The following is a 23,878-nucleotide window of genomic DNA, read 5'->3' on the forward strand; positions in this document are numbered from 1 at the left end:
GTTGTCACTGAGAAACAAGCTGGCCAAATGAGGACAAAAAATAAATGCATTGCACTTCTTCATGTTCATTCCCTTGAAGCCTTCCGTGTCCTTGCTAAGCATGTGGATGAAGCAAGCATTCTGTTGGGAAAGATGTGGCCATGCATCTAGCCTGAATATGGATAGACAAGTAAGATAAATATGTCTTATGACACAGAGAAGTAAAGGGCTGTAGTCAAAACAAGCTGCAGCAGCTGTGAAGTGGCCGATTCGTTCTGATCTTCCTGGTTAAAAGAGAATGGGAGGGTTTGCATACAATCTACTGTTCCTATGAACCGACTCAATGTAAGATGACTGATGGATGTATTTTCAATTTGCCACGTAGCTAATTTGAAAATGAAGGTTTTGAGCAAAAAACAAATAAACAAAAGGTGAGATTGTTAAAGACAGATATATTTTTTATTGTAGTATCAACTATTTTTCAACAGTCTTTTAAATCACATCTACTTCCATGCATCAAAGTTCCATATTTTTATTGTACTCTAAGCTCTATGTGTCTGGACATGAAGGCGGTCTAGAAGGGGATTTTGTCTCAGGTGAGCAAACTGAGCTCAGAGACATGATTCTCATCTTCTCCCGAATCTTTGAGTCAGTCATGCCACCTACTGTCTTTAAATGGTGATTTAAAGAACATTTGCTCACTTCAGCTTTAGATCTTCTGTCCTTTCTCCTGACAATCAGTGAGCTGTTCTTACTGTTGTGTAAATATGATGGTGCACACCCAGATACAGTGTTTTGATGGAGAGGTGAAGTGACAGGGGGAGTGGAGCGGCCAGACTTTGAACTCCTAATTTCTTCACTAGTTGCTGAAGCATTCACAGAATTATCAGAGGATACCAAGGACAAACTCTTGCCCTCTGTCCCAGAGTTACATCGTCTGGGTTCAGGCTTTTGGCTCTTGTTCTGGGTTTTCCTGTTACACTCATTGTTTGTCTTCCTCTTGCTGGTGGCCAGTGCAAAGCCAGGAGTTAAAACACCATCATAGAGCAGCACAAACTCTCTCTGACTGGCCAAAGGATGGATTTTCTGCCTGAGACGGCACTTGTGAAAGATTTCCAGGGTTAAATCTAAAGAGGAAGGTAAAGGTAACAATAAAGCAATGTCAGAAATCTCCATCACAAATTAAAATCGTGCTATATCTCTTTAATCTAAGAATGCATATTGGCAGCAAAATCTAGCTTGAATACTAACATTAAAGTATTTGTATGAATCATATTCATAATGCATGATAAATTTATCAGGATGTCAGATTATTAATGAACAATAAAGGAAGATTTGCACAAATTGCAAATAGTCAGTACTTAAAAAGTACAATACTTGAGCAAATAACTTAGTTATGCTTCACTGTCAGAGAGGCGCATGAAACAGTAGGTAAAAGAGGTTGAATGGTCACATCAGCTTTTTAATGCATTTAAATTAGAATGTGAGGTCTGAACTAACCCAATGTCTCTACAACAGTGCTGGGTATCACCTCCTTCAGCACCTCACAGTTTGTGTGGAGAGCTGGATTGCAGTTCATCTCCAAGAGCCACACCTACAGTATTAGGACCACAGAAAACATAATGACTACACATGTTAAAAGTTAGCCTCATTCCAGATATTTCTAAACCAACCTTGAAGTTCTCATCAACCATGAAGTCGCAGCCAATCAGGTCAAAGAATCCCAGACGGCAGTCCAACTTGGACTTGACTGCAAAGAAACACTGGATCATGACCTGTTGCATTTGCTTCTGGTGCAGAAAAAGAAAAACACTGTATCAGTCATACAATCCATAAGTTATCAAGAATATGAGTGAGTTTCTTTTTTAGTGATAGGATAATGAATTCTCAAGCAGGAATGAGCTCATGTAAAACTAACTACAATCCTAATTAGTTATAAGTGCTAACAACCATCCTTGTAAAAGTAATTGGTCCCTGAGAGTTACAACACACCACAATACTCACTGCAAAGGCTCCAAGCACCCAGTCCCTGGGCAGACCTTTGGCAACCTGAAACCTGTCATTGACGTAATTGTTGAAGCTCCCCATGGACCACACAGTGTCCTCCTTCAGCTGGCTGTAAAGTGGATTCTTTTTCTGCACGTGCTGGAGATTGACAGTAGGGGCACCAGAGACACATGAAATAGTCACAGGGAGAAGATGTGGGAAAAGATAGGCAGGTAGTGGTTTAACTACACCAGATCCTTTCAGTCTACTTGGAAATAATAAGGGATGGTATCATAAAAAGGTGATTGCTCAGCAGTTAAAATATGTCAAGCTGTACAAGCCCCTGGATGCCATGTTCTTGTTGACAGTTTGGGTTTACCTGATTGGTAAGATGGGCGGAGAGGTTTGTAGAGCTGGGGTTGTAGAGGTCACACGTCAGCCGCACATATCCATGACGAAAAAACACCATGTAAGGTGCAGTGCAAGCGATGAGAAGGTAAGCGCGCACATCAAACTTTCTCCCATTCAGAAGCAGTGGATTCTGGATGTAACTGAGGCAGAAATGTGAGTCTACCTTCAAACAAACAGCTTCAAAGGTCACATTTGTAATTCCATATTAAGATGTTGGGAAATTGAAAAAAAATAAAACAAAACTATAAATATTATGCAAATATTTATGCAAATTTACTGTAAAGACGTCCTGTATGCAAATCTCATCTATAAAGGCTGCCTATTCAGTTTCTAGTGTTGATCAGAGTCTAGCATGACAGAATTTATACATACATAGATGTTTTTTGTATTTATTTATCATTTCCACTTCTCACTTACAGTATGTTACTTTTTGAGCCTGATCATTGTTTTTTTTTTTTGGTTGTTTGTTTGTTTGTTTGTTTTTTGTTTTGTTTTGTTTATTTTTTTGTCTTTTTTTAAGTGGTCTAAACCAGTGGTTCCCAATCTATTTTTCTCGGGGACCCCCTTCATGCAAATACCAAAAAGCCATGGACCCCCCTGCCCCACCCCATGCCAAAACCATGCTTGGTTTTGTGATTTCAAAAGTGAAACTCTCACCATAAATGATGTATTCTGGATGAGTCCTATCCTTTGATAGCCCAAGTTAAAATAACATATAACCTTCCTATTTTTCTTGAAATAGGGACAGTGTGTGGACATTAATCTGAATGTTCAAATTCTTGGGGACTCCCTGTACTTTTGGGAGACCCCCTTGGGGTGTCCCGGACCCCAGATTGGGAATCACTACTCTAAACCTTCTGTAAACAAAGCTCAGTAAGCTGAAATATAATAATTTTCTACTTCTTGAATTTGTGGGAAAGGAAAATACTGTGTTGATGTTCACCCACTGTTGGACAATATGAGCTTGAGCCTGGCACTGATGTGGCCTCCTGCTGGCCTGGCTGTCCATGTTCTGTAGCTTCCGTCTGAAAGCGGCCACGTCCTCCAAACTTGTAAGAAGAAAGATCCCTCTGCCCTGGTTCAGAGCCGAAGGTTTACAGATCCACATTCGACTCTCACTGTTGCTCAAACCTGGCACCATAAACAGTTCCATCAAACAAATTTCACTTGGCGGTTACAACTGATATTAAATGCTTGTTTTGTTTTTTTAATATTTGCTTGGTTCTGTATTGAGGTATTTTTTCATTTTATTTTCTCTTTTCATCTACCATATTTCTGCCTTTATTTTGTGAGCATTGTACATTGTGAACATTTTAGCAGCTAACTGCATTGTTATTTATTTCCACCACCAGTGTACAAATGTCAAAGGTGTGTAACATTGTGTAATATGAACATTACAAACCCAGTTCATTTATGCAAACACTATTCTTTAGTGTCAGGAACCCATACTGATATCTTTATTCTTCTTTATACATATACATACTGTTCATTCATACACTTGACTCGCTTTACTACTTTTTTGAGCTTATTATAATGATAAACATGCAAAGCATTGATCAAATAAGAAACAGCCTCCCCTGTGTAAAATTTCTAAACTTAAATTAGAAAATTTTATTGATTCTCAACTGCCATAACAGCTTCATTGGAAGAATGTCAACATCATGCTAAGGAAAATTGTGAATATTAGACTTTTACTTACTTGCAGTTTTAAATAGCCAATAATCTGCTGTCTTTCACTGCTGCCAGTGATGAATCAGTCAATGACTCAATCAATAAATCAAAACTGATTGAGTTTAAATCCGATATTTCTGTTCCACTCTATAAGCTCCAAATCTGTTTAAACTTCTATTCTTTTTTCATATTTTCCTTCATTAATATATTTATCACCCAGAGATCTAAACCAGCTGTCTTTGTCTTTCTCCTGTTTACTTAGTGAAAACAATGTTTGTCCAAACCTGTACACCTGTTATCATAAGGCTGTGTGCCTTTATTTAAAAAAAATTATATATAGAAATCTGTGGTTTATTTCATTTCCAGTTTTAAACTTTACTTTATAAACATTTTTCAGTCTCTTAAATTAACTTTATTTATTTGGTTTAGCTGCAGCAGCACTACATTCAGATCCTGCTGAGCGCCTTGTCTTGTTTGTGTCTCAGCCCTGCCCTCTGCTGACTCATCTCCATGGCAACAGCATGCTCCCCTGGTGATTTTATCAGAGCCTTATGGGAGCTGAAGTGCATTATTTTCCAACGTTTTCAACCTCTTGATTAAACAATCACCAGGGCAACTGTTGTCTTAACACTGCCTAGAACAAACATATTCTTTTCATGCATGACCGTCAAATTTGATTCATCTTTTCAAAATGACACCATCACGCTAAGGACAAATCCAGCTGAACCACCGCTGTGATGTTGTATTATGATAGTGTGTAAAAGGTTACCATTCTGCAGGGTAAAGAAAGCTTCCCTGTCTTCCCTCACATCCATACGAAAGGTAGTGGGAAGAAACTCTTCCATTTTCAGTCTCCTGCAATGTGTTTGACAGAAAGAAGCTAACATTAATGGCTGCACTGTCCAAAATAATAATGATAATAATAATAAATAATAGTAATAAATTATTATTTGCTGAAATTGACTTAATAAACTAAGTTTTACAGCGTGGCCTCTTCTAAGCCACCATGATGGAACCAGAGGATGTAATTAATAGTACACAATAAAATCTATAAACTGTTGTAAAGAATAGATCCATATCATACAAAGACAGTAAAAGCAAGAAGACAGCTGTCCAGATTACCTGCGTCCGTGACCATGTTTAACTTTGCTGCTCACTCGCTCATATTCCTGCAAACTACTGAGGAGGCCGACCTTAGTGGTGAGGACCTTGTTGTTAGGAATCTGATATATTAACTGTTCACCTGGAAACAAAATGCAGATTTCAAGTTTGTCATTTTTAATTCAAATTTAGAAGAAGTCTAAATCTATTTATAGTTAAATTTTTACAGGAGGCTGTAAATCAGGTGAATTACAAGTTGTAGTTTGTTTCCTGTGCATACATGGTACCTTCTCTGAAGTTCTTGTAGCTGGCTATGGATTTGGTCTCACACCACTTGAGTTTGAAATCCTCCCTATGCTTGTTGTAAATCCTCTTCCATCCTCTGCTCTTACAGTAATCACTCACTCTACAAGAGAGCAGCCACATTTATTCCTTAATAAAACCACAAACCAGTGGTCAGAGTTTATGGGTGGCAAAGGACCCTAAAACAATATAGTTGCAGCATGTTTTGTCCTCTGTAGGAGTTATCAGCTCTTTGAGGATTTCCACTTACATCTCAGCCCCATTGGCTCCTCCAAAGAAGAAAAAAGGCCCAGACCCCTGAGGCTCCTCTACCTGCCTCTCCCTCTTCCTGACAGGGTAGGAGCAGGTCAAAAAGCCCCTTGATTTGAACTTCTGAAGGTCACGCTCTGCTATGCATACACATGATGCTTTTATACATACAAACACAAATAAACCAAAAAATATGCACAGTGTCTACAAAGTACATAAAAAACTACATATATAATATATAATATACAATCCATATGATTTTAATTCACTTGAGTATATGATAAGGAAGTAATAAATATCAACAGAGCAACAGAGCAGCTGTAGAGTTGGAAATTATTTGAATTATTTTGTATGTGTAATCCTAATATGTGTCTTTTCTCCAAACACACCTGTCTCTCCATGTTGTCTCTTCTGGTCAACAGATAAGTGGGAAAATCTCATTCCCTCCTCCCGAGTTGGTGTCTCCTCCCTCTGTACCTGTTCTAGTCCACTTTCTGATGTCACTTCCTGTATGTCACTACGGTCAGCTGATAAAGGCTGTTCTGTTCCTGGCTCCTCCTGCCTTTGGCTTTCTGCAGGCTGTTTATCTCCTAAGAAGACCTTTGTCCCCTCCTTTTTTTTGTCTCCTCCTTGTTGCCTCTCTTGTCCGGTTCCCTCTGCCTGGCTGTCACTGCAAGGCTCCATCCCAGACTCAGATGACATGACCTCACTCTCTGCAGACCAGTGGGAGCAGTTCTAGTTAATCTTACCTGGGTGGGTGGGCCTCTTTAGATTTGCATTGACTGTGGTGATAGGAGGTACAGAGGAATTAAATGTTTAAACCAGAGGAAACTGATAACCTGAAACATCATTAGAGGAAAAGAAGAACCTGAATAACCAACCTGAATAACATAGTATAAAACACTGTTAGAAATTACTTAACTTAAATATTTAACATACTTAAAATAACTAGTACTGTAGTACTAGTATCTCTCTCTCTCTCTCTCTCTCTCTCTCGCTCTCTCTGTCTATATAGCCTATATATATATATATATATATATATATATATATATATATATATATAAATACTTAGTATTTGATTAGTATAATAATAACATCTAATTAGACACAAAGTCTAACAGTAAAGGCTTGTACAGTGTTTATTTTTGTTTATGTTTAAACAACATAATGTTCAAGGTTGCTAACATCTGCTAGCAGCTTAGATTTTTAGCTTGTTCTGTTGGTGGTATTTTAAAGTATAAACAACATTTACACATCATATTAATCACAAAAATCATGGGAAAAGATGCATAATTTCAAACTGATGTTTTTTGCACCAGCTGACTGACAGAGCTGTTTAAAATTTGTGTGTCTCCAACTCCAGCGTCACAAATTTAGTAAACAACCAGAATCCATTTGAAGAAGAAAACCCTCTTCAGTCCATTCTAAATCAACAATGTGCACTCAACCTTGTAGGCAAGACAAAAGGAAAACTCACAGCCTTTAGAGGTGAAATCACATGCTGTGCCTGCTGTTTCGTCCTCTAAAGTTAGGCATACTCTGTCAAAACAAAAGTAAGCCAACCCAGACTACAGTCAACAATCACCAGTTACTAGGGTAATGGGACCCTTGACAACAGTTGCCATTTGTAGATTAAATTTTACAACAGCAGCTCAAGACAAACTAGTAACTTCAGATTATGTATCCTTTACCCACCCCACACCTAGGTTTAGCTTCATTCAATATTAACTGCCTGTAAGCCTCTGTTGTGTGAACTTTATGGTAACATGAGAAGTGGGTGTCAATCAGAATGGATTTACGAGCTTCTCAGGGTGTTATATGTTGACAAAGAGTGTAAATGAAATGAAATGAAATTAAATTAAATGAAAAGAAATTAAATTAAATTAAATTAATTAAATTATTTAAATAAAATTACTTTATTAGTCCCAGAGGGAAATGGCAATGTTGTAGTAGGGTTTTTCGTTTGTTTTTCTTTAAAATAATAATAATAATAAAAAATAAATAAATAAATAAATAAATAAATAATAATAATAATAAATTAATTAGTAGATATAGCCTTGTGCCATAAGGTGATGGCTGCTTGCAGAAATAATCTCTGATACCTTTCTGTCTGGCATTGGACTTGGTGTAGCCTCACACTGAACAAACTGTTGTTTCTTCACTGTGTTGTATAGAGAATGTGAAGAATTGTCTATTATTTTCAGCAGCTTATGCAGCATTCTTTTCAGGACAATCAGCTCCAGCTGCTCCACAGTTATCCCAAGCACTGAACCAGCCTTCTCAATCAGTTTGTTCCATCTCTTTAAGTCTCTGGTTCTGGTGCTGCTGCCCCAACAGAGGGCTACAAACCATCTCCATCCAACATCTTACAAACTGACTGATCAGTTCTCTGTACTCAGCCTCTTGTCCATCACTGATGCACCCCACAACTGCAGAGTCATCAGAGTATTTCTGCAGATGACAGGACTCAGAGTTGCATTGGGAGTCTGAGGTGTACAGTGTGATAAGAAATGGTGATGGTACAGTTTCTTGTGGTGCTCCACTGCTACTGACCACCATGTCAGACACACAACCTTTCAGTCTCACAAACTGTGGTCTGATTGTTAGGCAGTCATAAATGCAGGTGGTTTTGGAGGTATTTTACGAGAATTTATGGAACTTCTCACATAATAGAGCAGGGTTAATTGTATTAAAAGCACTTGAGAAATCAAAGAACATGATCCTCAAAGGGCTGCCTGATTGGTCCAGATTAAAGTGAGCAGGTAGATGATGGTATTTTCACCCTCAAGCCTCTTACGATATGTAAACTGAAATGGGTCCTGAAAGGTGTCCACTTGCTTATTGAGATGAGCCAATAACAGTCTCTGAAGGACATGATGTGAGATGTTAGGGCACCTGGTCTGTAGTCACTTGGTTCAGAAGTTTGGTATTTTTAGGTACTGGAACAAGGCAGGATGTTTTCCACAGCACAGGAACGCATTTCTGACTCAGGCAGGTGTTGAAAAGGTGCTGAAGAATCCAACATACTGGGGCTGACACCATCTGGACCTGGAGGCTCATTCCAGTTCATCTTCTCCAGTTGTTTCATCACCTGACTGCAGAGACAGGCAGGTTAGAGGTGGAGGTAAAGGAAGTTTCAGTGTGTTCTGATGTGGAGGGAGTACAGGCTGTGTCTACATGACAGAGCTACAGGGTGACAAAGTGGAGGAGTGACAGGAAAGCTGTGGTCTGTTGGGCTAGAGGCAGGGGGTAAACTAAACCTACTGAATAGCATGTTCAGCTCATTAGCTTTGTCCAAATCTCGATCAGTCTGATCCCCCTTTAACTTGAAGTCTGTGATCTTTTTCATTCCTGACCACACAAGTTGTTCTGCTGGAGCTGACTTTTTAACTTTTTCCTCTTGTCCTCCTTGCACTTCTTAATCTTTGTTTTAAGTTGGGTTTTGTTGTCTTCAATAACTCCCTATCTTCCTCCCTAAATGCTGGTTGCTGCTGAATGATTGGTTTGTCGGTGTAGGTGAAAATTATATTATGGTCTGATCTTCCTAAAAGAGGCAGGGCAGAGGAGTTGTATGTCCTATTAACATTCGCATAAAGTAAGTCCAACATCCTACTATCTGGTGGAGCAGCTGACAAATTGTTGGAATGATGGTAATGTTGCAGAGGGGGAGAGATTGCTATGAATGCATTAGGATCTGATGACTTCACAGTTTGTGTCTGCAGCAGTACCAGGTATGATTTAAACCACTGCTAGAATAACACAGGTAAACTCTCTGGGTAAACAATATGGACAAATATGTTCAGAATGGCACCAATGGTGATTAAAAAGCACAGCAATTCCACCTCCCTTTAGCTTTCCGCTGACTTTTTTATTGCAGTCTGCTCATACAGTCTCAAAGTACGATACAGACATTATGGAGTCCCAGATGTGTTCATTCAGCCATGTCTTGGTGACATACAGCATTCCCTGTATTCTTTCCACCGTTTTTTGCAGAGCTCCTGCCCTGCATCCTCTTCACTTCCTCTTCAACTCGTTTGAGATTTCGTGTGTTATTTTGCTGATTATCTTGGTTTTGGAGAACTTTTATCAGTTCATCCATCTGATAACTTACTCTTCTGTTGCCATGGAAACTCATCATAACAAGTCTTGAAAGAGTACAAAGTACACAGAGTTGTACAACCTACGAACCAGTGTGAAAAAAATCAATCAAACAAATCAATGTGACAGTGATTGTTTTGAAAAAAAAGTCAGCTGTATCTAAAATGAAAACAGTATGGTCTGGCCTACTACAGTTTGCTGACACCATGCAACACTTTCATGAGTGGAATAGAGAATAAAATAATAAGATAAATAAAAATAACAAAATAAAATAAAGCATGAAACAGTAGAATAATGTTTTTAACTGGCACAGCAATGTCTGTTTTGCAAAATGTCACTAAAGACATGAAAAGTCTGAACATTAGGCATGTCTACTTGCAGCTACAGTATACCGGTATCGATCTTACACTTGTTTACTGATCCATTTCTATAGCTCTGTTGTACACAATCTACAACAGAGAAGTCACAATAGTGACACTAACTTTTGTCTATTTTAAATGCTGTAACAGAAATGATTGAGTAATTATAACCTATTATGACCTAAAGGGACATTTGCATCATTTTGCTTTTCAAGCCTTGAATGAAACAAATTTAAAATGATCTCTTTTTTTAATTATTATCTTTAAGACATTCCAACAAAATCTAAAGGTTAAACATATTGTTTTTTTTATTTCAATATTTTACCTTCTTCAGAGGGTAAGAAACGAAAACTTTCTTAGATAGTTTTCAATTTTTCAGAACAGCCGTTTTTCACAAAGCCCCGGGTGTAAATGGGTTAAACACCTTTTAATTCACCCCTATGAGTCATTCTTCATTGATGCAGACGGGATCATTAATCAATGTCTATTCCTAAATCCTGAGGCAGGTATGCAGTTGAGCAACATAGCATTTGTCTGCTCACATGGCAAATCCACTAATCACCTTCTGTCTAAGTGATTTGACTCAGGAGGAAACACCCAGTCCCAGCTATGGTTGGCAATTTTGCATAATCTCCCCTCTTCCTCTAAACAACCTGATAATTGACAGGGAAGGGTACCGTTTCAGACCCAGCACCTTTGCAACCATATAATTATACACCCAGTTTGAGCAACTCATAGAACAAGGTATATATATATATATATATATATAAGGTATATATATATACCTTATTGTATTTCCCCCCAGCAACCATAAAGCATATGTACTGAAGGGTATGGGGTGTCCTTGCAAACCATATAGTGAAATGCAGCTCTTCCTTAAATGTGTTTTTGTCATCAGCAGGCAATGAGATCAATTCAGTCATTTGTAAACTCATGTTTGTAAATTTTTGAGTACAAAAAGGCAGCGCTAAGAGAGAGCTGCCTGGCAATGATGTGACTCCAACTACAACATCCCAGTTATTAAGAGCAGGCCTCCCATATTCCTGTTAAACAGAGCTTTGTGTGGAGCCAGTGTCAGCCACACCTTGATAAAGAGCCGCCATCTGATAGACAAACTGTGCAAAGTGATGCGTAGGCGGACAAAGAGAACAGGCTTGTTTTACAGCCCTGTCAACCTCATGCCTCACCATCTGCCAAGAGGCTTTATGCATTTGTCTGTACTATGAGAATATACAGGAATATATATACATTTGTGTTTATATCAAATTTGCAAATCTTTTTGCTTTTGTTTTACATTTTTCAAAAATTAAAATGTTTTTAAAAAGTTCCAGACTTTGATTTTTATCTCTATCTGTCTGAAAAGTGATGGAAATATTTCTTTGACATTTTGTTGGTACAAACAAACACAGTTCTTCCCTTAAACTTCAAACAAGTAAAACACATCAAACAGAACACATCAAAAGTAACTTCCTGTGACAATAATTAGAATTTCCAAAAGAAACAAAGGGTATGAAACCATGAATTTCAAAATGTGGTCCCATGCTCTTTCGGACCGACAAAACCTATACTCAGTTGTTAATATATCATTATATAAATGTAGGTGTATGTGTGTGTTTGTGCCTGTCTGTCTGTCTTGGGGCGGTTACACCATCAGTTGTGTGTGTCTTTGGAGACTCGCCCATTCCCATGTCATCTCAACTGCCTGTAACCAGGAAGTGCTCAGCAATTACAGGGACGCAGCCTGCAGCGATGGTGTCCTAACACAACCCATTATTTGGAGGGATTCTCCTTGTCAAGGCATTATACTGGAAGAAATGGAGTTAAGTTACACTGCAAAGAAAAGCCTGTGTCAGAAAGGCCTCTCTTTCTACTCCTATTCACGATTTCCTTACAGAATTACACCAGTTAAAGCATGGTGGGGGCTGTTGTAATGGAGGGGTGACAAGCTGTTCCCAGGGTTTTTATCAAAGACCTTGAATATCGATACCACTCCTGACAGTCCAAAGTGTAATGTCTGTCCTTGGGTGCAGTTGTTTTAAGACACGGTTATACTGAGGTGTCTCTATATGAGCTTTTCTTTGAAAATCCTTTACAATCTCCCATGTGACTTTTAATATGAATTGTGCTAGTTTTCTGGGGAGGATTTGCACAAAAGAAAAACTCTTGGATTGTCGTTATTTGGTATGTTGGTTACACCCTCCAGGGGTATGAATGGACACAAGAGAAATCCCACTTCATTCTGAGAAGGAAAATGACTTAACAATACTGCAAAAGAATTTGGCAAGAGCATGACAGAATAGGTTTGGTTGATATTATATCGACAGAGAAATGCTCCAGTTTTAGCAGAATCTTAAAAAAAAGAAAACAACTGATGAGGAGGCACCTCATCCACTGCAAGCCGAGGGCTCTGAGCTCAAGACCCGATAAAGTTGATCTTTTTACTACTACTACTAATAATAATACTACAACTACTACTACTGCTATTGCTACTAATAGCACAAAAATAAATAATCACAATCATAATATAGCAAAAAACACATATTAATCTCTATATCTGTTTTCATAAATACATTATGAAACAATTTAAAAGTGTTTATAATCATGTTTGATTGATTTTGGAAAAACATTCTGTACATATCAAATCAATATAATTATTTTATGTTTGCTATCTATATAGGGGATAATAATTTGATATCTTTAAAGGAGTGATAGATTTTTTTTGGCTTACAATTATATTTCGAAAAGTGAAAATATTTTAATTAATGTCCATTTTTATTTGAAAATTAATTAAAAAAAATTAAATTAAACAATAACAAAAGCAAGTCTTGAAATTTATTTTTCTTTCTTTCTTTCTTTCTTTCTTTCTTTCTTTCTTTTAATCAGGTGTAGTTTGTATCTGAGGTGTCCATTCATCTACTCCACCTTGGAAATTTACTAGCAGACACAAGGAGCTGAAAGCCGGCTCTGCATGAAAATCCGTTGAAGAACTTCAAAAAGAAATGTACAACCAAAACATTAATGCTAATGATCTTGGGCTGTCTTGTGTACATTAGCTACAAGCTACACTGTCTGCCTGTCAGACTTTGTGTCTAAAAACAACACAAACTTAACAGACTAAATGTACCAGAAATATTAAGTCAAAATTGCAGGACAAGTCTGATCAGGTGTTTTTTGGGGGTTTTCTTTTATGTGTTTTACTATAGCTACAAGACAGCTAAGTAAATAAAGTAAGTAAGTAAATCAGCTGTAACCTTTGTCTAGATAAATAGGTACTATTCATATGGATTAATACTACTACTACTACTACTACTACTACTAATAATAATAATAATAATAATAAGCTGCTGAGTAAAATTTAACACTACTTGATTTCTGTGACTTTCAGAGGTTGTTTCAAAACCATATTAGTTCTGCTAGCTAAGAGGCTACAGCTTACAAACTAGCATTAGCAACAGTGCAAAACAATTTTATTTTAATGTTTATTATATATTTATATATATATATACACACACACACACATTTTAACATTTTTTAACTCTAGGGAATGGATTTTATCTAATGCTGATTGTGTTGAACCATATTCGTAGACTCCTGACCTAAGAAAATATAACATATTAAAAGGACACTAGCTGCTCAGGCTAAGTTAGTATCCAGCTCTACAAAATTACCATGAATAATAACTTTGACTGCATTATGTTTATAGAACTACTTCATAAAAAACCTCGGTTATTCACACATTTATGTCAAACATTATCTTGAGGTTGTAAATACCTACCTGTCTTTTTTTAGCAGATGCTACCACCAGACAGGGGAATAGCTGCCGGTAAGCTGATCTTATATGAAGCTTCTGTAGCTTCACAAGCAGAAGTGTAGATGTTTGTTTTTTGCCAACAAATAATAGGTAACAACTAGTTGTTTATTTAATGTGTATGTGGCTGGCTGCTTTGTTAGTCCTTGTGTTACTGGGTGCTAAGTAACCCAAATGTCACTAGTTTGCAAACTATAAATCGTCACTTGGTTCCTATAGCAACTGTCTCTAGGTTGAGTCAAATGTGAACACTACCTTCTACAACATATTGTACCTTCTAAGTACCACAGATGATTGTTAAATCATTAAGAGTAGATGTTATCCTCACCAAATGTTAGCATGCTAAATTGGTCATCTTTTTTGAGTGACAACCACTATAGCCAAAATCCTATGTTGTGGCATTTTTAAAAACATCTTACTGCTTTCAAAAGTGACCCTTGTATTGAAATATCCAGCTTAAAAAATGTATTTTTATTCTGCTGCTAAAGTTTGGTCTAAATTGAACTCTTTAACATGCTGTCTAAAGCACACAGTTTCAATATGAAGGAAGCAACATTGGAAGAGTATGGTTACATGTATGGTTCATGAAATTCAAGCTTAACATAGTGTCAGCAATGATAACAATAAAACCTGTTCTACATGACACAAGACTCAACACTGGAGTACCAGATGGCGTTCTGGTCTGGTGTGCTAGGGAAGTAAAAAAGTAAACTGTCCTTTTTTATTTGGTAATCTGTTGCCTGCCAATGCCAAGCAGGTGTGGGTAAGTGGTATCAGTCATCTACTTTATTGGCATCTACTTTATTCCTTTGTTTTTGTTTTTGTTTTTGTTTTTTTAGGACATTGTTTAATTCAAACACTGGCCCAACAATGGAGGGCTCATTATATTCCAACTTTGGCTGGAGTCATTATAATAATTACTATTATTTAGTCCAGTGCTGGGAATCAATAACCAGTCGCCATGTAGTGCAGGTCAAGTGTTTTTATTAAGTGATGGTGAAATTGGCCTTGTGCTATCTTCTTGTCTAATTTCAATAAATAATGAGAGAGTTAAGTAGATGTGCAAGGTTTTAATGTATCTTTTAAGTCTATCTGTCTTCCGGTTAGGGCATGCATGTTTATTCCAGAGTTGTGTTCTGTGACTTTATCTTTGACAAAACAGAAAGTTCAGAGTAGGTTATTCTAAATCTGATAAACTATAACAGATAAAAGCTGTGTTCAAATGCTATGCAATAATTTGGGCCACGGGTCTGACTGGTCTGGTTAGGGAGCCTCGATATTGCAAAAGACAACGAACACTTCAGCAGTTTTTCAAGATAACCCTCCAGTGTCCTTGACACTGTCTGCAGGTCTTCCAAGCCCAAACATTTTACTGACGCCACCAACAGCCCATGAGGTATTAGGACAGATAATGCTATAAACCATTTTTGTTTTTTGGACTGGATTAATGAAAGCTAACAGGATTGTATCAGCTCCTTAATTTTGCTGCACATCAGCAAACCTCCAGGTATGTCACAGCCGTTTAGCCCTGTTGAGTTCCTGTTCCACTCCAGTGGAGAACTCAGCTAAGTGAGTCTGACCTCTTCATCCACAGACGGCAGTAATGCAGGAATCCGGTCTGACTGCACGAAGCATGCACAGACCAGTGCAGGAATCCTCCACAGGCTCTCCGCCAGCCAGGAATGTGGCTCAGTAGGCTGATGTCACTAAGGGAGAAGATAACTTCTAATGTTTAATGCTGCTTTGAGGTTGTTTGATTTAATTCTAATGGCACATTTTTAGGTCAGGTCTTTTCTCATTGCAGTCTAAATTATAAACTAGGAAGCTAAGCTAAGTTATTGAAAAGTCACTTTTTAGAGAAGTATTATACAATTTATGGAAAGCAAAAACATTTACTCACATGCATTTCCAAACACAATATTTTGTTATTGTTATTTTGAGATTATATTGACGCTTAGTCCGTTTCTGTTATTCTGTCATTTCTGTTAAATTTGCACTACACAGTATATTACAGTTACATGATATTACAGTAATATAATTTTACAAGCTAACAAAGAAATACAAAAGTAGTCTTTTTGCATATTTAATCACATGGGGGAAAGGCATTTGCAAATGTTTGTTTAAATTATATTTACATAGTATTTTCCCAACGATAATTTAAAGAATAGTTGATTTTTTTCCTTCAGCTTTTTCTTTTACTATTATCATACTTTTTTTTTTTTTTACTGATATTATCTTGACCACATACTTCTGCTTCAGATATGTGCCAGCCTTTTTCCATAAGCTGATGTAACATAACACCCATAACTTTGAAGAAAATGTGTAATAAATTAACTGTTAAATTAAAAAAAAAAACATCACAACACATACTTATTTTTTAAATTATACACAAATTGTTAAGACTGCATGATTCTTAAAGCAATTCCTGAGTAAGCACTCAAAGCAAAATAGTTTTTTGTTGTTTTTTTTTTATAGTGAAAAACAACGCACAAGTCTTACATACAGTATAATTAACAACGGGCCTTTTATACGAAAACATATATAAAACACTGAACTAAAACCTCTGAACTAAAAATTGCACTGTGCACTAATGACTTGTCAGATGTAAAAATATATGAGAAAGTATGAGAAAATGCTCTATTTGATCAATATCATTATGTAGACCATAGTATTGTTTACAACCGTATAATTTAGGCAGTACATCACAAAGGGCAAAAACCCTAACCCTTTCTGTTTTGTTTTTTGTTTTTTTATTCTAAGTTAAATATGCTTTTGTGTTTCTGTTGAATGAATCTCTGCTTTAAATGCCTCTAAGATTAATGATTAAACGCACTTTACTTTTAGATTAGGTTTTCTATTTGGTACAGGAAGTCATTTTTAATTAGATTAAAAAAAAACACGGCTCATTATGTTCTTCCAGATCAAGTATGAGAAAATGTTTTATTTGATCAATACCATTATAAAAGTAATACTGAGCATGTAACACTGCTTTAAGCATAAAAAAGACACACATATTTTTTAAAGTGTTAAATAGCATATTCATTGGGGGTATTTCTGGGAATGGCAAACCCTTTTCCCCAGAAGGAGAGATCAGTGAGGCCTAATGCCTGTTTTTTAAATGGCCAAATGGTTTTTAACCAGCCAACTGAAACCTCTAGCTCACAGGCCTAATTAAACACCACTAGAATATAGGCTCTGTATGTTTGTTGTAAGAGGGAAAACTGAATAAAAATATAAGACAAACTTTTTCTATAGATTTGCAAATATAACCTAAACTATACTGGCTGGCTGTAAGGATCTCTCTAAACACAGCTGCCCAGGATCTGGCAGAGAAAACGTGCCTTGTGCTACTCGGTTTATCAACCTAGCCTACTGTGTGCTACCATAGAGCAGGACACAATGAGGGCTTAGCTGATGGAGGGACCTCATGGGTAAATTGAGGCATTTAAAAAGAAGCTCTGTTCAGTGGTAACCTGATCCACACCTGACTGGGGCTCAGCATTCCGGTGTAGCCGAGGGAAGACTTCACAGTTACCAGGAAAACTGCTACAAAGGCCTCACACTCTGGAGAGAATCCTCAAAGTGTGTTTAGAAAGAATAAAGAAAATACACAAAACAAGTGATTTTAAGTTTATCACACTTTATTTAATATTTATTTTACATTACAGAGAATAATATCACAGTAAATACAGTTAAAAGTACAGTATGTACGATGCATTGTAAATTACAGAATTATTCAAACCTCCGTGAGTGGAGAAAAGACCAATTTTGACAAGGAACTCAGTTATGGTAGGAAGAAAGAACTTTAATCTGATAAAAGTAGAAGAATTTTTCATAAATATTATTAACATTAACATTTACATTCCTGACAGAAAGAAATTTACAGCATACAGTCAGAAAAGCCCACCGTGAGTCGAATAATTTTATTCTGAAATGCTGCTCAAAGAAGAAACTCTGACTCATGTCACATGGAAGAAACCACAACAAATCAATCCATCTTCCAGTGCAAGGATCATAGTTCCATAGCCATCATCACACAACTGCGACTATCAATATGCTGATGTGCTTCCCTCGACTGCTTTTTGTCAATACAATGCATGTCAGATGCACGAGAGTAAGAGGGGGGGAAGTAAGAGAACAGGAGGCAATGCCACTTAATGGACGGCATTACCAGACAGTATTAGACACCAATAATTACATCTAACCATGTCTGGTAAGACGCCTATCAACAGGCTGGAAGGATGACCTCTGACTTTTCACCTCTGTGCAAAGAGGAAGGCGAGAGCTGGAGGAAACAGAACAGTGTAGTAAAAGCATGAAATGAGCAGTTCTGCTTTTTTTTTTTTTTCAGTCACAGACTCTGTACATGCTAACATGTACTTTCTGTCTTCAATTCAAACCAACCAAGCATGCAGAGAGCAAGTAAAAGCATGAGTAAACAGACAAAGGAAAAAAGCAAAGGTTAGCTTAAATACTTCTCTTGCAACCTTATAATTCTTCATTAGCACAAAGATATTGTACAAAGATAACAGTTGACTGGAAATAAATAAAGCTTTTTCGTATTTCTGTGGCTTGGATAATGGAGCAACGTGGGCAAATACAGGTGTGGCTCAATATTTGTGGGGTATACCCTCCTTCAACAAACACTATCTTCTATTCACTCTGTTATTTATTTAGTTTTTTTAACAACTGTTTTGAGACTTTCATTTCACTTAAATATCAAGTTTTAGAGCTGTGAAGTTTGTTACTGTGCATATGCATCTCAACTGTACAACAGAAGAACAAACTTGCTGTATGTTTTCTCTCTCTCTCTCTCTCTCTCTCTCTCTCTCTCTCTCTCTCTCTCTCTCTATCTTTTGAGGTGAGCTTGTGTCAGTTTCAGGATGTGCCACGCAGGTAGGTTTATGTGGACCAATCACTGCCATACAACACAAAGACTAACGCTGTTCAGGGGAGGGAACAAGGAAATAAGGCCCTGCAGGACCGGTGGAACCATCAACCAACTGCTATTCTTTAACTTGGGTGGAGTGGGTTGCCATAAAGGGTTTTTTTTTTTTAAAGGCAAGGAGATAAGTACAGAGGTCACATCAACTTAAAAGCTAACCTTTAGGCCAAGTTCTGCACAAAATACCTTCTCCCTATCCCAGAACTCTTTCCAGTTTCAAAAGTAATTAAGAAAAAAAGCTTGTATTTTCACACCACTTAATGCCTCATCATTTATCCTAACATCCTGTGCTATAAAGAGAAGTTTTTAAAGGGTTGTGTAACTATACAACAGTTACAACCGGAGACTCCAGGCCACCCAGGAAACATCGTTACCAGACAGTGTTAGAACACCAGTTGTACAGTCCAGCACTGTCAGGTAAGATGGATCCTGGGGGGCATTTCTGCTGCTGTTCCAGTACTTCACCTGATCCGGGGCCCAGGTCTGGAGGACATTGATGCTAACATTGCTAAAGTGGTTTGCCTTGCTGTAGTCAGCAGATGACTATCATCATCATTACCAGGCAGTATTAGAGAAAGTGATGAAATCCAATGCTGCCTCGTAAGATGGAGATAATCGTCCAAAAACATTTTATACCTACACTCATGTTGGCAGAAGTACTTCTTTACACACACGCTGTTATGAATTTGCTTGTAGAACGTACAGTGACATTAAACCTTTAAAAAAATCTTTTTTCACATTTAAGGAAAAGTAAATATTGAACAAGAAATAAAGCATTTTTCACTAAGTCTTACTTTAAGTCTTCTATAACTAAAACTGAGTCACACTTTTGAGGTAGTGAGGCTGAAGCTAAATTTGAAGCGTCATAATTAGGAATGGGGAAATCCATGTGTGGAGACCCCCCCCCCCTCCTCCTCCATGTATAACCCTTGTTGCGGTCGGGGTTTTTAGCTTAAACTTGCTGTCACAGAAGACTGGGCCACAAGTTGTTAATGATTGTCAAAACCTGTTCTGACTAGTCTAACTCTATGGCATAGCAAAGTTGGGAGTGCTACTTTTCACACAATGCATGTAAGTAAGTTCAAAAGTGCCACAGAGTCTAAAACGTACCTCCACCAGTAAACACGTCCTGTTACATAGGATGGGGAACCTCACTTTCAAACTATATTATGCTATTCTGGTGACAATAAAGGACGAAAGTGTTTTAATGCATGTTTTATAGAATTGAAGAACTGAATAGCCGTGTGGAGATTTTTTTTTTTTTTTTTTTTCCCATTGGTGGACCTCTCAGGCTGTTGTCTTTGTGTTTGCTGTGTGATGAAAGGCTGATGGAATGCTGCTCGGCTCGACCTGAACCAACGCTGTGTGTGCGGAAGGTCACTGAATCAGCCCTCGTTTACTCAATAACAAGGATCATTCACAGGTACTACCTGTGAAATCCTCTGACCCATCGCTGCTATTTTGATATCTATTCGAATTTAATATACAAGCATTTTAGCTATAACAAAGTTGTGAAGAGTTCCTCTTCAGAAAACATCTGATTACAAGTAAACTTTTGTTCTTGGCCTAATTTTTTCAGACATTATATAAGTCTCCTTTAATCTAGGCATTATTGTTAGAAGAAATACAGGTTTCTATTCAACCTAAGCAATGCAAACATAAAGTACAGAGAAGGGGGAGGGAGAAAGAACAGAGTACAAGGGAGGGAAAAGTTTGGGGGGGGAAAGGTGGAGAAGGAAAATAGAGAATGCACCTGTAACCTTACCATCATGAAAGGTACCCCAAGGAAAGAATGTAACAAAACCAAAGTAAAGTGAGCATGTTTAGGATGGAGGGGGCCAAAAAAGAAAGAGAAAAAAGATCTTGAATTTCCAGCCCGCTGCCTGAGAACGCTGTCTTCCTTCGGGTAAGGCAGGCCCCATGAAATGAGAAAGTCAAGCAGACCAGCTCTCCCAGACTCTTATTTAGTTAATGATCAGCATTATAAACCAGTGCTGCAGGCCCTCTGAGGAAGAAAAGAGGAAAAGAAAGAGAGAACGAGTGAAAAAAGATTAGCCCAGAAAATTCAAGATGGTAGAAACAAGCTGTAAAAATAACATTACCTGATCAAAGGAGAGCATGCTGTAGGTCTAACCAGCCACTACGTCCTCCTCCATTTGTTAAAAAATTTTCTCTTCTGCTTTTGGCTGCATCTTGATAGTATAGAGTTTTTCCCATTGTTGTAAATAGTTTTCCGGGCAGCGGGAGTCTCAACCGTTCATGGCTACCCACGCTTTTTGCCTGCTGGAAGTGAGGCGTGATCAGGTAACTCTGCCCTCTCTGCTGGAATGTGACTCTGCTGTGAAGTGAACAGCCCAATAGGTAAACTGGCCTGGCCCTTAATCAATAGTTGCTGTCTTTGAGAGAAAACAATGGCGGGGAAACCCAAAACCTTATTTAACTCCATGTCTTATCTCAGCGCCACCTGACTGGCCCTTCAGACTGGTGAGCAGCAACGTGGCGACCATGAAATTTAGGCCACAGTACAGGTTATCACCTATGGGCCACTCAAGCTACTTGGCTGTGTATTTAAATGTATATTTAGTGATGGAGTAGGTTTACATGTGTCCACCCCTACCCCCCACCCCCTTCCCCTCCCACTCCTCCCTTGCTTCAGTCTCCACCTCCCTAGTTTTAATATTTAAAATGAAAGACTACAACATTAAAGTAATTTGCTTTTTGAAACGTTTCCCTTCTGTTGTCACATACTGCCTTCCCATCTGCTCCTCTGACTGTCAGTTTTTGTTTTTTTGTTTGTTTGGTTTTTTTTTTTTTCCTCTTTTTCATTCCAGATATCATAAATAAACAAATAGCCTGCATGTTTAGTTTTTTTGTAAGAAGAAAAGAAAGCATTAAATATAAAATTTGTAATAAGATTTGTATTTCTATTAATTCTGTTTATGAACATGTTTTCGTTTCCCTGGAGGCACAAAAATGTAACATTACATTCTTGAATTAAATGCTACATAATACAGAAAAAAAACACTGAATTTAATTTTTTTAAATAAACTTGCTAAATGAATTTTGCTCTTTTTTAAAGAATGTGAACAACATCCTTCAGCATTGCTTAATTGATTTATAATAACCCTGCCACATAGTGCTGTGTCATTCAGCCTGAATCATTGTGTAGCTTTAACTTAACCCCTCACCCTCCGAGGTGGTAAGAGTTGCACTTCCTTTTCGGTTTAAACCTGTGACTGAACCCTAACGAACACCAAAAAATAAATCCACCACTTCTGCTGGCTTTCCAGTGATTAAATGGCACTCCACTGAAATTCTACTCCGCACTTCCCGCTCTGTTGCCACAAGCTAGCAGAGCCGGTACAACTCATGTGACTAGCTGCTATTCAGGTGTATGAAAGAAATGAACAAATGTTTGTCTTTCCACCAATCACAGCCCTCCACCTCGCTCTGTAGTCGACGCTGTACAGTACAGGCGGTCGACATTTTTCCCTCCATTTTCTCTTCTCCTCGCCAGTCTCCCACAGTCATCAGCTGCTCTTATAACATCTATAATAGCAGCCTAGAAAACGTAATAATGTATACCTTCTGCCTAGCAGAAATTCTCTGCTCCGTTAAGCCCAACTGTGCCTCAACTTGTAGTCAAACCTTAAAGGCAAGAAAAATGGATGAGCAGACATTTTACGTCCGACTTGCATCCGCACAACAAAAAGAGCTTGAAGCATTCATTGTTCATGCAGATCACTATGTCGAAAAGCAAAATGTGGTAACAGGTTAGATGAAGGAATAAAAAATAAATAAAGAGCTTCACTGATTAAGCGTTCTACAGGTTGTAGAAAAAAGTTTACAGAAGAGTTCCAAACTCATATGAACAATAACTTACTCAGCACTCAGGATGTTTGTTGAACTACTAAGCTAGTAAATTAGCTTATAAAGTATTTCCATTCCATAATGACGTGGATGTCTCCTCAAACTGAAAACTTGAATTTACTAAAAGTAGGAGTCAGCCTCTGTCCTTATATCCTCTGACAAGTCTGGCAGTTTGCCTTTATCTCCCCCAACTGGTCTATCCAGTTTAGGAATGAGCGTTGGCTTCTTTTGTTTCCTCTTCTTTCTTTTCGGTTTAAATGAAGCTGGAATTTGATACACAGTATTTTTGCTTCTCATCGAAACTACTTAAACCTTCCTTTACCAGCACGCAATCGCTCAGGGCTCCATTTGATGACCTAATTTGTTTACCGTACATTTCCTGTTTTTATCAGATCAAATGTCCTTAAAGTTTTAAAGTCTGGTGTCGCTGAGGAACACGTTATGACAAAAGCTCAAGACTTACAGATGAAGAATGAAGACAAAGAAGGGATCACATTTGTGAAGTTACCCAGTCTTTCCCAGGTGTGGTCACCGAGCCAGAAACCCAAGACAAGAGGCATCATTGTATGAGGGCTCTTGACGCCCCGTTGGCTAGTCTTCCTCTTTCCTGCTCCCGCTGAAGGACAGTCGACCTCTGGAGTGGCGATCAGGGAAAAAAAGCCATCCCTCTCAGGTAGATGAAGCCGTAGAGTTGGAAAAACAGCCAAGCCCCGGAACAAACCCAACCAGTTTGAAGCACGTCACTCATCTTCCTTCTGCCGGTCTAAAGTTGTTTTTTTCCATGTGCTCTCCTTGGCAGTGTGAGGCAGTTAAGCTCCTCAAGAAGACAGACGCTGAATTTGTAAAGGGTTTGGTTTACATGTAGCCTGACCCCCCTTCCTCCTCTTTCCCCCCCACAGGTGTAATTTTCAGGTCGCAGCCAATCTCCTTAGCCTCTGGCACTCACAGGTGTGTCCCCCGCTCGGTCTTTAGCCAATGACGGTAGAGGCGAAACCTCCCTACAACCCCTCCCACCCTCCACCTCACCGGTTCGCTCATCTTTACCCTCCCCATCGGCCCCTAGGTACCTTGTTGTGTGTTTTTTATGATGTCAGCTCA

At 38.1% G+C, this 23,878-nt stretch overlaps 1 protein-coding gene across 2 annotated transcripts; it reads right to left on the reverse strand.

Moving 5' to 3' along the window:
• Positions 1-417: 417 nt before the first annotated feature.
• On the reverse strand, positions 418-23,583 carry ttll10 (tubulin tyrosine ligase-like family, member 10). Of its 2 annotated transcripts, none has more exons than XM_042003214.1 (12): positions 23,289-23,583; positions 6,090-6,413; positions 5,702-5,837; positions 5,436-5,554; positions 5,170-5,290; positions 4,817-4,902; positions 3,324-3,507; positions 2,345-2,516; positions 1,984-2,124; positions 1,653-1,769; positions 1,480-1,573; positions 418-1,106 (listed from the first exon to the last, which is right to left on the reverse strand). In XM_042003214.1, the coding sequence occupies exons 1-12, from the start codon at positions 23,341-23,343 to the stop codon at positions 529-531; spliced, it is 2,127 nt and encodes a 708-aa protein (XP_041859148.1). In that variant the 5' UTR covers positions 23,344-23,583; the 3' UTR covers positions 418-528. The 2 variants fall into 2 exon arrangements, with proteins under 2 accessions (XP_041859148.1, XP_041859149.1); XM_042003215.1 differs by lacking the exon at positions 23,289-23,583 and adding an exon at positions 7,178-7,649 and having other exon boundaries at positions 5,702-5,858; positions 6,090-6,421.
• Positions 23,584-23,878: the final 295 nt, after the last annotated feature.

This window comes from Melanotaenia boesemani, chromosome 13 (assembly GCF_017639745.1).
Source record: "Melanotaenia boesemani isolate fMelBoe1 chromosome 13, fMelBoe1.pri, whole genome shotgun sequence".
Taxonomy (NCBI): domain Eukaryota; kingdom Metazoa; phylum Chordata; class Actinopteri; order Atheriniformes; family Melanotaeniidae; genus Melanotaenia; species Melanotaenia boesemani.

What these genes read in the sequence shown, in the direction of transcription:
- ttll10 (XM_042003214.1), bottom strand. Translation starts at nt 23,343, where the DNA reads ATGATGCCTCTTGTCTTGGGTTTCTGGCTCGGTGACCACACCTGGGAA. An exon ending in GAGACAACATGGAGAGACAG is followed by an intron (nt 5,838 to 6,089) that starts GTGTGTTTGGAG and finishes TATGCATAGCAG; the next exon opens with AGCGTGACCTTCAGAAGTTC. An exon ending in CACTGTTGTAGAGACATTGG is followed by an intron (nt 1,107 to 1,479) that starts GTTAGTTCAGAC and finishes CTTCCTCTTTAG; the next exon opens with ATTTAACCCTGGAAATCTTT.